Source organism: Syngnathus floridae, chromosome 7 (genome assembly GCF_059516105.1).
Source record: "Syngnathus floridae isolate MCC-2025c chromosome 7, RoL_Sflo_1.0, whole genome shotgun sequence".
NCBI classification, from domain to species: Eukaryota; Metazoa; Chordata; class Actinopteri; order Syngnathiformes; family Syngnathidae; genus Syngnathus; species Syngnathus floridae.
In genome coordinates, this window is record NC_142419.1 from 12,976,739 (window position 1) to 12,988,836 (window position 12,098).

General features: G+C 41.2%; 3 protein-coding genes and 1 long non-coding RNA gene across 5 annotated transcripts; 3 read left to right on the forward strand and 1 right to left on the reverse strand.

Annotated features, from left to right (window-relative positions):
- The first annotated feature begins 1,879 nt into the window (after positions 1–1,879).
- Positions 1,880–3,551, forward strand: apoa1b (apolipoprotein A1b). The gene is made up of 4 exons (XM_088380356.1): positions 1,880–1,984; positions 2,340–2,391; positions 2,505–2,649; positions 2,803–3,551. The coding sequence occupies exons 2-4, from the start codon at positions 2,349–2,351 to the stop codon at positions 3,410–3,412; spliced, it is 798 nt and encodes a 265-aa protein (XP_088236482.1). The 5' UTR covers positions 1,880–1,984; positions 2,340–2,348; the 3' UTR covers positions 3,413–3,551.
- On the reverse strand, positions 2,852–7,427 carry LOC148395334 (uncharacterized). Of its 2 annotated transcripts, none has more exons than XR_015859356.1 (5): positions 7,212–7,427; positions 6,930–7,024; positions 6,580–6,850; positions 5,326–6,251; positions 2,852–5,142 (listed from the first exon to the last, which is right to left on the reverse strand). It is a non-coding gene; the product is annotated as an uncharacterized LOC148395334 (long non-coding RNA). The 2 variants fall into 2 exon arrangements; XR_015859357.1 differs by having other exon boundaries at positions 6,228–6,251; positions 7,212–7,404.
- On the forward strand, positions 4,752–6,479 carry LOC148395335 (T-box transcription factor TBX1-like). The gene is made up of 7 exons (XM_088380354.1): positions 4,752–4,986; positions 5,063–5,164; positions 5,240–5,411; positions 5,497–5,652; positions 5,719–5,786; positions 5,855–5,949; positions 6,108–6,479. The coding sequence occupies exons 1-7, from the start codon at positions 4,847–4,849 to the stop codon at positions 6,275–6,277; spliced, it is 903 nt and encodes a 300-aa protein (XP_088236480.1). The 5' UTR covers positions 4,752–4,846; the 3' UTR covers positions 6,278–6,479.
- bace1 (beta-secretase 1) lies at positions 6,618–11,793 on the forward strand. Its single transcript, XM_088380345.1, has 9 exons — positions 6,618–7,402; positions 7,989–8,077; positions 8,275–8,491; positions 8,721–8,858; positions 8,949–9,083; positions 9,193–9,294; positions 9,453–9,602; positions 9,764–9,935; positions 10,079–11,793. Exons 1-9 carry the CDS (start codon positions 7,088–7,090, stop codon positions 10,315–10,317), a joined length of 1,557 nt encoding a protein of 518 aa, XP_088236471.1. The 5' UTR covers positions 6,618–7,087; the 3' UTR covers positions 10,318–11,793.
- Positions 11,794–12,098: the final 305 nt, after the last annotated feature.

Genomic DNA, 12,098 nt, shown 5'->3' on the forward strand with positions numbered 1-12,098 from the left:
TAATGGGTGAATAACCTCCACTTGTTGGGCAATTTGAGTATTAGACACCCACTGACTGGCCTTGAGTCTGAAATGATTCACTAAATCACATGCGTGTAAAATCAGGAGACCCACAGATTTATTGTTTGATTGACATCTCAAGTAGTGACGTTCCCAAAAATAGAAAAAAAAACTTTGCATGCCCTTGTTCACCCCGTTTTTGCTTCGGAAAAAAACCTGCGTATTGGCAGGTTCCTTATCTTTTGAGGTAAATGGCGATGCTCATAAACAAAAAAGATAGTATAGTCACCTTTTACTTCATGGCAGGCTATTTGGAAAACAATTTTTTGACTTTTAGTAATCATTTGAATATTGGATGATAATAAAAAAATCCAGAGTAATTCTGGTTATTTGAGTTCATTTTGAATGACCTTGCTTTGCCCACTCAAATAGAGTCAAGCAACCTACAATGACACAACCACAGCTTTGACCCAAGTTTAAAAGCAGAGGTCAACAGATGTGCCATGACAAAAACATCATCACAAGGGTTGAACGGATTAATCTGAAATAATGTGGGGGGTGGATAGGGTTGGAAGCGAAGAGCTCCTCAGTGTTGCTTACAGCTGAGATAACCTCCCCTGCTGGTTTTAGAACGGTGCTCCATTATGAAGTCAGCTGGAACAATGAAATGAACTCTGACCCTCAGCCAGAGTCTGATCAAGTGGTGGATTTGCCAATTAAATATTTATTAGTTCTTGAAAATCGTTTTACACCTGTCTGTCCATAAAAGAAGTAAATGGATGACAAATTATGATTATTAGAAGCATATGTTGAAAATGTAGCACAACATTTGTCATCGCAGTACAAACATTATGAAATGAGCAGGTTGGAGGAGCACTGAGGTCCTCTTGATAACAATTATGGCGCTTATCTCGATGGACGGATAAGTGTGAATGCCAAATCGATGAAATGCACTGAGTGCCATCTCAAAGGTTGCTGTCCCAGATAAAAGCCATTCCTCTGAGAGGCCCATTTTCATCTTGGTCAGCAGCTCCGAAGTCTGCAGCTGATATGTGGATCATCCTTATCAGATTTGTCTGTACACCGCTGTACAGTGACGGTGGAATCGAGAGCTTTGCACAGGTCAATGTTCTATGGCTGACTGACTTTCAATCTAGCCACTACATATGTGGCTGTTGGTGATGGGGTACATTCATTCCTTTTCCTCGAATTTCATGACATGAAGCCACTGTGACAAAGTCCACGAGATAAGACAACAAACATCAGCATGGCACACGCCACCCTTTGACCTATTAATCAAATTTACACTCTCTCCCACACATGCACCCACGCACACAAACACACACATGTCCGCAAATCACACACACAATTATTTTACTGCACTCCGAAGAATAACCGCCCAATTAGTAAGCTTTTAATTATTGTGACTAGACACTGGAGTTTGTGTTAATTCCATGGAATCTTCCGTAGACATGTTCTGCCTGTGTTTGTATCAAGGTGAATGTCTCATCCGCTGCAAACAAAATGGCTAATCCAACTAGTTCAAATAGAGTCATCAGAACTTTCACCTTCTTTTGCATACCTACACTATTTACTTATCCTGTATTCTACTGCCCCGTCCCGTAACACTCGAGTTCAACTTTGTCTGGTTTTACACAGTCATTATTTAGCATCTATTATTCACCTCTCATTAGTTTAATGAATAACAATTAAGAGCTATTTAGTGATGTTATGCCACATGCTCTTAGACTGAAGAAGAATAAAAAGTCTTTGTGTGCATGACGAGTGATCTCGCAGCAGGTGACCATTGAACTCTCAACTTGGTCCCCTGCTAAGGGAGATGGCTGGGGGGTGAGGTCCACTTCCACGGAGACACAGCTCCCACACCTCCCTCCCGCCTCCATGCAACGACTCATCCCATATCTGAGCGCTATAAAAGGTCTGCTCCTGCTCAAGTTGACAGTCTCCTCAAGAACTCCACCAGGTAAGACAAGCCATAGCTGCAAGTGGGATTTGGGGATGTAGAACAAGGATGTTTGGCAAAATAATTTCTTAATCTATTAGACAGAGTGCACGGGTTTTCTGCTCCTTAGAAAATCATATCTTCTGAAAAAACTCCTAGTCAAGATGGTGCACAGGCTAATTTTATTATTGTGTCTGATTATGTCTGGATTTATTTCAAAGAGCAGGCCAAATCACATTTTCATTTAATTCTTTGGGTCAACTCGGAGTTATGCTTTGGTTAGATTATTATTATTGGATACCTGAGTCTAACATTTTAGCGTCTTTGCTGGTGTTGTTTACAATTGAAATTTAATACGCTTATTTTTTCTTTTTAGACCTCCATCATGAAGTTTGTTGCTCTCGCTATCACTTTGCTGCTGGCCGTTGGTGAGTATTCTGATTGGTACTAGATACCCTCTGAGGGAATCTTCTGGACTTCCTTCAACAATGATTCTTTTTTTTTTTTTTTTTTTATGCTTAATATATGTTTCCCTACACAGGCTGCCAGGCTGCTTCTCTGCAGGCTGATGCACCCACCTCCCTGGCCCATGCCCGGGCTGTTGTTGACGTCTATCTGACTCAAATGAAAGAAAGTGTCAAAAAGGCCTTGAATCAGCTTGATGATACAGAGTACAAAGAATTCAAGTAAGGCCATTTCATTGACATCTTTTTTTAAACCAGTCCTACAGTCTGTTCGATCTACCAATGGAATTATGCGAATGATTGATTCACCTTTCCCATTTTAAAGTATCTGATGTCTTGTTAAAAAGTGTTCTTCTTTTCCCTCTTCTTAACCAGAGACGTAATCAGCCTTCGCTTGGATGATCTTCACCTTCAGCTCAAAACCGTACAGGAATCCGTCGCTCCCCTCACCGACGGTGTGGTTACGACACTCAGTGAGGTTACTCAAACCTTCAGAGATAATGTCCAGAAGGATGTTGATGCCTTGGAGCTGGAACTCACCCCCTACAAAACAAAGCTGAACGAAGTTGTTAACAAACACATCGAAGAGTACCGCACGCTTCTGGAGCCTGTGATCACAGAGTACCAGGCCAAGCACGATGCTCAGATGGAAGCTCTGAAAACCAAGCTGGAGCCCATTGTGGAAGAGCTGCGTCAAAAGATCTCTGTCAACATTGAGGAGACCAAGGCCGCTCTCGTGCCCATCATTGACGCTGTGCGCACCAAGGTCAATGCTCGTCTGGTGGAGCTGAGAGAGTTGGTCGGTCCATACGTGGGGGAATACAAAGAGCAGATTGGAAAGGCCTACGCCCAAGCCAAATCTATCAAAGCAGAAGACCTCGCTGCTCTGAGAGAGAAGATTAACCCAATGTTTGAAGATGTCAAGACGAAACTCCAAACTATCTTCCAGACCGTCTTCGAAACCTTCAGCGCTAGTCAAGCATAATTTGAATGAAAACGTACACACTTAGCACATGCATGCTTTCGTTGGGCTATCACAAGCGGATCTGTGATGATGCTTGTCTCATGAAACCTATTCTGGCAAAAGACAGCTGAATAAACATCTGACTGTTTATGAAAACCTTTCTCCTTGTGCTGTTGTCCTAATTTTAAAACATTTTCATCATATCGAATAAAAAAGTGAGATCTTTTCATTTGAAGTCACACAGAATAACACAATACTCTCCGCCTGTAACGTTATTTGGAAATGAATACTCACAATTGGATGTCTGGCGTTCAGGCAAATCTTGTTTTTTTTCTATGCCCATTGTTCAAGGAATTGATAATCGGGTAAGAAATATAGAAAGAAAATGTCTCATGTGGTTCAGAACGGTAAAAATAGCTCATTTGGTTGTTTTCATGCTAGTTCGAAATAAACTAGCTAAAATAAACCACAGTAGAGCTTTTTTATACATCTTTTTTATACAAAAGGAATATTCCAGGAATACCGTCCCAAAGGACAGAATCCTTCTACCTCTCAAATCATCACTTTTCTTTACTTTCTAATATTTTCAGAAACGTGATGCTATGGCAGACAGCCTACTGAGAGGTCATCGTTGATCACATAGCTGTGATTAATGAGTTGATAAATCCACAACGTGACCTGGTCTATTGACAAACTTAAGTCTGGTCTTTATTAGGGTAAAAACACCCCAGGCTGAAAACCTTCAACACCACCAAATCGGCTCATGCAGACAAACACACCCAAATCCAAATTATAAAGAGAATAACAATAAACACAGATTTCATTTCCGTATTCAGTTTTAAAGAATTAACAATCAGTGTGGTGATGAGACTCAGCTTTTCATATTCTCAATAAAAAAAATCGAATCAATTTGTTTCAGTCTACATCCATCCACACAAAGTAACTATAAGTTGAAAGTTAATAATGTGTTACAAGCTAGCTTTGGGCTAAATCAAATAGGCGTTAACGTAAACACGGCTTGGATGTGTGATTTGTTGCCAAAATGTGTGTTTAATTGTGACAGCTCTTGGGGCCACATAGACATGTGCAGCTGTGACTAGTACATGTCAATGGCATTATGTGTACTATAATGGATGAGGAAGGCATTGTGGTCCCCAGTGAGAGTCAGAAGATGTATAAAACCTACCCGCACTCCCGATGCTCCCACCACTCTCTCACAAATGTTGCGATGCGCTTTTGGAAGACTTGGTGGGCGATTATCATTTTTCATCTTTCTAACTTGATATAAAAAAGGGAGCTGCTACAAGAAGAACACACTCGGCATACGATCCCTAAACTTTACAAGAATGTCGAGGAATGGTAAGTATGGAGTAACATCGTATATTCATGTGATGATAATTATGTATAATTCTCTCTTCAGGTTCAACACTGTCTCAAAATTGTCCATTACCTTCAATGTGTTGCACAGACAGTCCATCGCTGTTGAGCGTTAAGGTCCCGCCCGTCAATAAGGTCAGAGTTCAGCTGGAGATGCATTCTCTTTGGCAGCAGTTTGATGAGCTAGGTACTGAAATGATTGTCACCAAAGCTGGAAGGTAATTGTTAAAATTCTGTTTGCTCCTTCTGCTTGAAATTCCACTTGTGATTCCATTTCTGTTAAAAAACTGGCAGGAGGATGTTTCCGACGTTCCAGGTCCGAATCTCGGGAATGGATCCTACTGCTGAATATGTTCTGCTCATGGATTTTATTCCTGTAGATGATAAAAGATATAGGTAAATATGATCAATGATGATCTAATCATCTTAAATTCAATTCCATTGTAAGTTAGGTTATAATGTGTGTGTCAGATATGCATTCCACAGCTCATCCTGGTTGGTAGCAGGTCGAGCAGATATTGCGGCTCCGAGCCGGATGCACTTCCACCCGGACTCACCAGCTCGTGGAGCCCAGTGGATGAAGCAGACTGTGTCTTTTGACACGCTCAAGCTGACCAACAATTTGCTGGATGACAATGGGCATGTCAGTTTTTGTCATTTTGTTTAGAAGAATCTTTCATTGAAAACATTTTTTGTTCAAAATGGTTTTCTCCTTTTCTCCCCGCCAGATGATATTGAATTCAATGCATCGCTACCAGCCACGCTTCCATGTGGTGTATGTGGATACAACGCCCAACAGCCATTTAAATGCACACCGAAACTTTTGCTCCTTCTCCTTCCCCGAGACTCGCTTCATGGCAGTCACTGCCTATCAAAACCACAGGGTAGGAAAACCCAGACAGGTTTGGAATGAAATATGACTGATGGAATTGAATCTATCTTTCTTCCAGATCACTCAGCTGAAGATAGCTAGCAATCCATTTGCTAAAGGCTTCAGAACAACAGACATACAGGATTGGTTAGTGTACACTGTACAATTAAGTTTTCCTCAAGAAGGTGTCAGATAAATGCTTTATGTGATCTCAGGGGAAACATTCCCAAGCCTCTCGGAACGTGGCATCCACCAGCGGACAGGACTGAGCGCAATGTCACAAACACAGGAAGGGAAAGGGGCTTAAAAAGTGAGTGGAGGAATGTTTTTCTGTACATGCATGTAATATCTGAAAGTACTACACATCTACTGTAACTTTTTATCTTGGTCTTTTTTACAATTTACAATCATTAATTATTTTGTAACAATTTTAAGTGTAACAACAACACAATCTGTTTGTATTTTCAGCACAGGAGGCAGTCTCGCATCTGATGGAGCAAAGTGGACAGTGTTGCAACTTCACAGATGCAGTAGTCGGAAGCAACAATGGAAATTTTGATTTTGGAGCTCCAGCTTCCTTCCGCTTACCATCTTACTGGGAATGTGCCGGATCTTCTCAAAGCAACAATGTGTCGTAGAAAGAGGGAGAGAGAGAGAGATCGTCAGTGACTCACATTTTCAATTGGACGTTTTATTATTACCTCCACTAGGCCCATGTAAGTAAATAAGAGGTCAAACTATTTGTGAACAAAGAAGCTTTTTTTCCCGTTGTGTTATTAAAACAGAAATCTAAAAAAAAAAAAAAGCTCCGCTTGTACTTGACAAAACTGTACTTTTAAAACATTTTTTAATGCTGAATAGTCCTCGTGGTCGCCGATAAACCGGATCCCGTCACATCTAACCTTTATTTCGAAAAGCCTTTTATTTTGAAATTTCTCACAGGAAGTCGATGCCCCTTTTTCCAGTGAACGATGATGCTGGGGTTGTCGAGTTAGAAGATGCAGTAGGGCGGATGGAGGAAGACCGGGAGGAGGCAGGGAGGTGGTGAACAAGATGAACGACTTCGTAAAGGGCGCGGATGCGAGTAGGCCGTCAACCCGCCGGACAGCCTCCTTGTTATCACTGCGTTCGGTCGTCCGACGCCACGAGAGAAAAAGCCGCGGGCCTTCGATTGTTGTAGCCCCCGAGCTCTCCGTAACACCGAGGGTTGCCTGAAGATGATATCGATCGTTTTAGTAAGAATTTCAGTAGTGTGAAGAAGGAAGATTTCTCTCTCCGTTGTGGTATTACGTCAGTACACCGAGGCAGAGCACGGTCATCTGTGTCATGGGTTTAGCCGTCATCTTAGCTCGCTCGCCACCTCCACTATCCCGTGTCGCCGGAAACTGAATGTCAAATTGAGCGGAAACAAGCCATCATTTCCAGTTGCAACGGTCCTGTGCTCCATCATGGAGTCGTCGAGAGCTCAACCTCGCCTGCTGCCAGCAATTCTGGCGTGGACTATTCTGTGTCAGTTAGTCGGCGGACAACCGGTGCCGGACACTTCGGGCCTGCCTCGAGCTATTCGCTTACCTCTGAGCCAAGGAGCTCGCACCGAATCACCGCCGCCCCTCGAGGGTGGCCACGCGAGGAGGATGAGCACTCGCCGGCGGAGGGGAGTGACACCCAGCGGCATCAACTTCGTAGATATGATCGACAACCTGCGGGGGAAGTCCGGGCAGGGCTATTACGTGGAGATGGCCGTGGGCTCTCCTCCGCAAAAGGTAACGTAGTACTTGAGCGTAAGTGAAATCAAAACTCGATTTCTGACATTGCAGTCAGTTTTTTATATCGATGTCAGCATTTTTTCGCATCTTCAGTGATTTAAATACATTGGCAAAAAAAGGGGTGTAGTCTGTGGAATTTTTGCTTGAACATTTTTTATTTCATAAATGCTTGAATAAGGTTATATATCATAAATTGGAGAACGTGCATAATATAACTACCTAATCTAGCAATTGTGCTGATGTCCTAGTTCACTTTCATTCACTGTTTGTCAGACTGCAAAATATGATACTCACATTGAGATGTAAACCAAAGAGGAGCCAAATAAAGAGCCAGAGATTTGAATGGGCAACCCGAGAAGTTCAACTGGAGACAGAGGGGAAGGACATTCAGGGTGACAGGAAACATCACTCAGGACATTACAAAAGAGGACAAACTAGACTGTGTGGTGTCGGAGGTGATGAGTGGATGCAAACACAGGAAACGATTGATGTACTGCATGATTTCAGACTAATTTGTTTTTTATGCAAGTATTGTTTTCATATGGTCATATATTTAAATATTCTGTTTCTCTCCATTCTCTAGCTGAACATCCTTGTGGATACGGGAAGCAGTAACTTTGCTGTTGGAGCGGCTTCTCATCCATTTTTGCGCAGATACTACCATCGCTCACTGTGAGTATTCTCACTCACATTTCTTGACATGGCCTTGCAATTAAATCCCTGATATATTCCATTTTTTAACTAATTTGCTTACAGAAACATCAAATGACAATGGACCTCATAAATGCATAAAAATAATGATAGTACACACAGATCCTATCGATGCATTTGATGATCATCGGTAAATGGTTATTGCTGTTCATCAACAGTTCCACCTCTTACCGGGACCTTGGAAGAAGCGTGTATGTCCCATATACCCAGGGTCGATGGGAAGGCGAGTTGGGTACAGATCTCGTCTCCGTTCCACACGGCCCAAATGCCACGCTCCGTGCCAACATTGCTGCAATCACCCAATCTGATCGCTTTTTCATCAATGGATCTAACTGGGAGGGAATCCTTGGATTGGCTTATGCTGATATAGCACGGGTATGGTATAGGCACTGATTGTTGCTTTTCCTCAACGTCAGTTAAGGAAATTAAGGAGCAAAAATAGCGAGAGCTTTTCATGTTTATTTTAATATTGCTTTGTTTTTTACACCAAAACAAAATGGAATCACATTTTCCCACTGCTTGTTTTGCAATTAATCATATATTTCAAATGAAGACTAAAATGAACCCCAAATAATAATTAAAAGTAAATATCGTTTTATTTCAGCCTGATGAGAGATTGGAGCCCTTCTTCGATTCCCTGGTTCGCCAGACTCCTGTCCCCAACTTCTTCTCTCTCCAGTTATGTGGTGCTGGCTTTACCCAAAACTACTCCCTGGGCAGCGCCACTGTTGGAGGGAGCATGGTAAGACACACGCAGCAGTGATACAAACACGAAAGTCTGTATATCATCCGGTGTGCATGGCTAGCAGGGTACTATTTTTTTATCCTGTAGATAATCGGAGGCATAGACACATCCCTCTTTGTGGGAGAGCTTTGGTATACTCCCATCCGTCGGGAGTGGTACTATGAGGTCATTATCGTGCGTATTGAGGTGAATGGACAGGACCTCAACATGGACTGTAAGGAGGTAAGCTGTGATGCACGGATGGCATTGGCAGTATTAAGTCAAGGAAAAAAAATCTTTTGAATGGTGCTGATTGCGAAAGCTATTATTTGTTATTTCTCTATCTTTGCAGTACAATTACGATAAGAGCATTGTGGACAGTGGCACCACGAACCTTCGACTACCCCGGAAAGTTTTCCAGGCCGCTGTCAAGGCTATTGAAGCAGCTTCCTCAGTCAGTACACATTTATTGAATTTGTCTACAGATTGGAATCAAATTGAAGGGATAAAGGGATAGATGAGCTGACCCACATGAATTTTGCTGGATCATAAATACCGAAATGGTTTGTCGTATGGTAGCTTGATGAACCCATTTCCCGGCCTGTATTTCAGACAGAACAGTTTCCGTCTGGGTTCTGGCTCGGCGAGCAGCTGGTGTGTTGGCAAGCCGGCACGACACCTTGGAATATCTTCCCAGTCATCTCTCTCTATCTGATGAGTGAAAACCGTAATCAGTCCTTTCGAATCTCCATCTTGCCCCAGGTAAAGGCACACAATTTTCATCTTGCTATCCCCATTTTAATCTCCACCAATTTATACGGTCAATTTAGCCAAGTTTATTGAGCCCCACTGCTCACAGCTGTAATATAGTGGAAAAAACATAAACCCTTAATTGTAACAGACATTTTCATCTTTCCATCCAGCAATACCTGCGGCCGGTTGAGGATGTCGCTTCTGCTCAGGAAGACTGCTATAAGTTTGCCGTGTCCCCGTCGAGCACCGGCACAGTTATGGGAGCGGTTATCATGGAAGGATTCTATGTGGTGTTTGATCGAGAAAAGAGCCGAATCGGTTTTGCTGTCAGCACATGCCATGGTGAGTAAGATGGTGTGGAGAAATAGAGAGTTGAATAGATTTGTATTGTATTAAAGGATTATGGTTGCAAAAAAGATTAGTTAACTGTAATTTAACCATCTTTTTTCTCGTAATCACAACCCACCCCACTCTGCCATTTCCAGTTCATGACGAGTTTCGCACAGCCTCTGTGGAAGGCCCGTTCTACGGTATTGATCTGGAAGACTGCGGCTACAACATCCCCCAGACGGACGAGTCCACTCTTATGACTATTGCCTACATCATGGCGGGTATCTGTGCTCTCTTCATGTTGCCATTGTGTCTCATGGTGTGCCAGTGGCGCTTTGCTCGCTGCCTTCACCCACAGGGGGACTTCTCTGATGACATATCACTTCTTAAATGAGCTGGTGAACCAGAAGACTATGGGAAACATGGAGTCCTCAAATTAGCTGGGTCAACATGGAGCCTTGTATTCCCATTTCCAATACATCACATGCAAATAGTTGACCGAAGTCATAATGACCTCAATCTAATACACACTTTGATTTGGGACCGAGACCACTCCATTTATTGTTGTACTGTACTGTAAAATGTTATGGCTGGATGTCGTGGCGATGCTAAGAGAAACTGCTTTGCTATCGCTTATTGACAGGAAGCCGTCTGTGCGGCAAAGCAAAAATAATTGAAGATTTATTTGCCAGGAAACGAAAATACTTGAAAGACACTTGGTGTGTCCTAGAACTAAGCACAGACAGGCTTGTGATGGTAAAATAAATATTAATCAAATGGTTCCTGTTTCATGCAGGCTACTATGCAGATCAGCCTTATATAAACAAAGGCTGAAAAAGGGAAACAAATAGCTTTCAGCATCTATATATGATTTCAATTTATGATAAATACTTGATTAGAAACAGATATTTATTAGATGGTAACCCAAGAGAAAAATATTACAGAGCTTGATGCAATGAACTGACCTGGATGTTTACAATGTTTAGGGAGCCATAATTGACACCGTGTGCAATGGCATGATTAACTGTGTGTGGTTTTAATGTGTTTTTAGATCTACTCTTTGTTGCTTATGACGAAAAAGGAATGAGATGTCAGCATGTCTGCGTTTGTTTGCGCGCTCGCGTGTAGCTGTACTCGTGAAAAGTATTCCGACGGATTTAATGAATGAAACTACTGAACATTATATAATGACATCTATTAAAATACACTATTTCGCAAACTCCGCCAAAGAATTCTTAAGGAAAACTATGTGAGCTTAACATGTCTTATATCACCTCGTAATTTGTTTTGCTTGAAGCTGTTGAACACCTTGTCAGTATTTGATGTCACTTATTGTACTCTAATCTTAAGTGTATCTATTGTATATAACATTAGTTTGACAGATTTTTATTTTGTTCTGAAGGACAGTACGCCACATTTTGTTATTGTTGCAAAGAAAGTCCGCATTATTGCACATCATCGATACTGTATTTTAAATGTCAATCTAAAACCTTTAAGGCTTTTAGTCAGTTGGTCAGTTATTTATTTCAAATGGCGCATTTGTAACACCCCAAGAATTCATTTGATATAGTTTTAATTGCAATATCTCATGGAGTGATTTTGTCGTTATGAAGTTCGGCAGAGTATATAACCCCAGTCTAGAAATATTTTTCTTATTTACTGATCAAAAAGAATTTGAAGTTGGTGAGATTTTTATCACTTTAAAACACAACAACATGAGCATTTTACACACATTGTTTCAGAAAAATGTTGCATGCATCCCACATGCAATTCATTATTGGATGCTTTTTTTAACTGGATAAACATTTGGAATTTGCCCACAAAATGTTTGATTAATAATAAAGGAAAAAAGTGTCATTTAAAACAATGATATGTACCCTTGCAAGGTTGTTATTTTTTTATAATGGCTCAAAAACACAATGAACCATTACCCATTTTCTGCTTAGTTATAAATGATTATTAATTATATAATACTGTTGGCTAAATAGCATATTCACAGATGCAACGTTAAAGGCTTTAGAAAAATATGGTCTTTTTATTTCCTAAAATAACTGAATTTGATAGTAAATGAAAGGTTTGCAGAATATGTTAAAGAGCAGGAAATAATTATCAATAATAAAAATAAATATATGGATTACATGCACGAGTAGATGAAATTATTACTCGTAGTCTCAA

Coding starts and splice junctions, on each gene's coding strand:
- LOC148395335 (XM_088380354.1), top strand. CDS start 4,847: ATGTGTTGCACAGACAGTCCATCGCTGTTGAGCGTTAAGGTCCCGCCC. Junction 4,987..5,062: donor ATTGTCACCAAAGCTGGAAG/GTAATTGTTAAA, acceptor AAAAACTGGCAG/GAGGATGTTTCCGACGTTCC. Junction 5,787..5,854: donor ACAACAGACATACAGGATTG/GTTAGTGTACAC, acceptor ATGTGATCTCAG/GGGAAACATTCCCAAGCCTC.
- apoa1b (XM_088380356.1), top strand. CDS start 2,349: ATGAAGTTTGTTGCTCTCGCTATCACTTTGCTGCTGGCCGTTG. Junction 2,392..2,504: donor CACTTTGCTGCTGGCCGTTG/GTGAGTATTCTG, acceptor TTCCCTACACAG/GCTGCCAGGCTGCTTCTCTG. Junction 2,650..2,802: donor ACAGAGTACAAAGAATTCAA/GTAAGGCCATTT, acceptor CTTCTTAACCAG/AGACGTAATCAGCCTTCGCT.
- bace1 (XM_088380345.1), top strand. CDS start 7,088: ATGGAGTCGTCGAGAGCTCAACCTCGCCTGCTGCCAGCAATTCTGGCG. Junction 8,078..8,274: donor AGATACTACCATCGCTCACT/GTGAGTATTCTC, acceptor GTTCATCAACAG/TTCCACCTCTTACCGGGACC. Junction 9,603..9,763: donor GAATCTCCATCTTGCCCCAG/GTAAAGGCACAC, acceptor CTTTCCATCCAG/CAATACCTGCGGCCGGTTGA.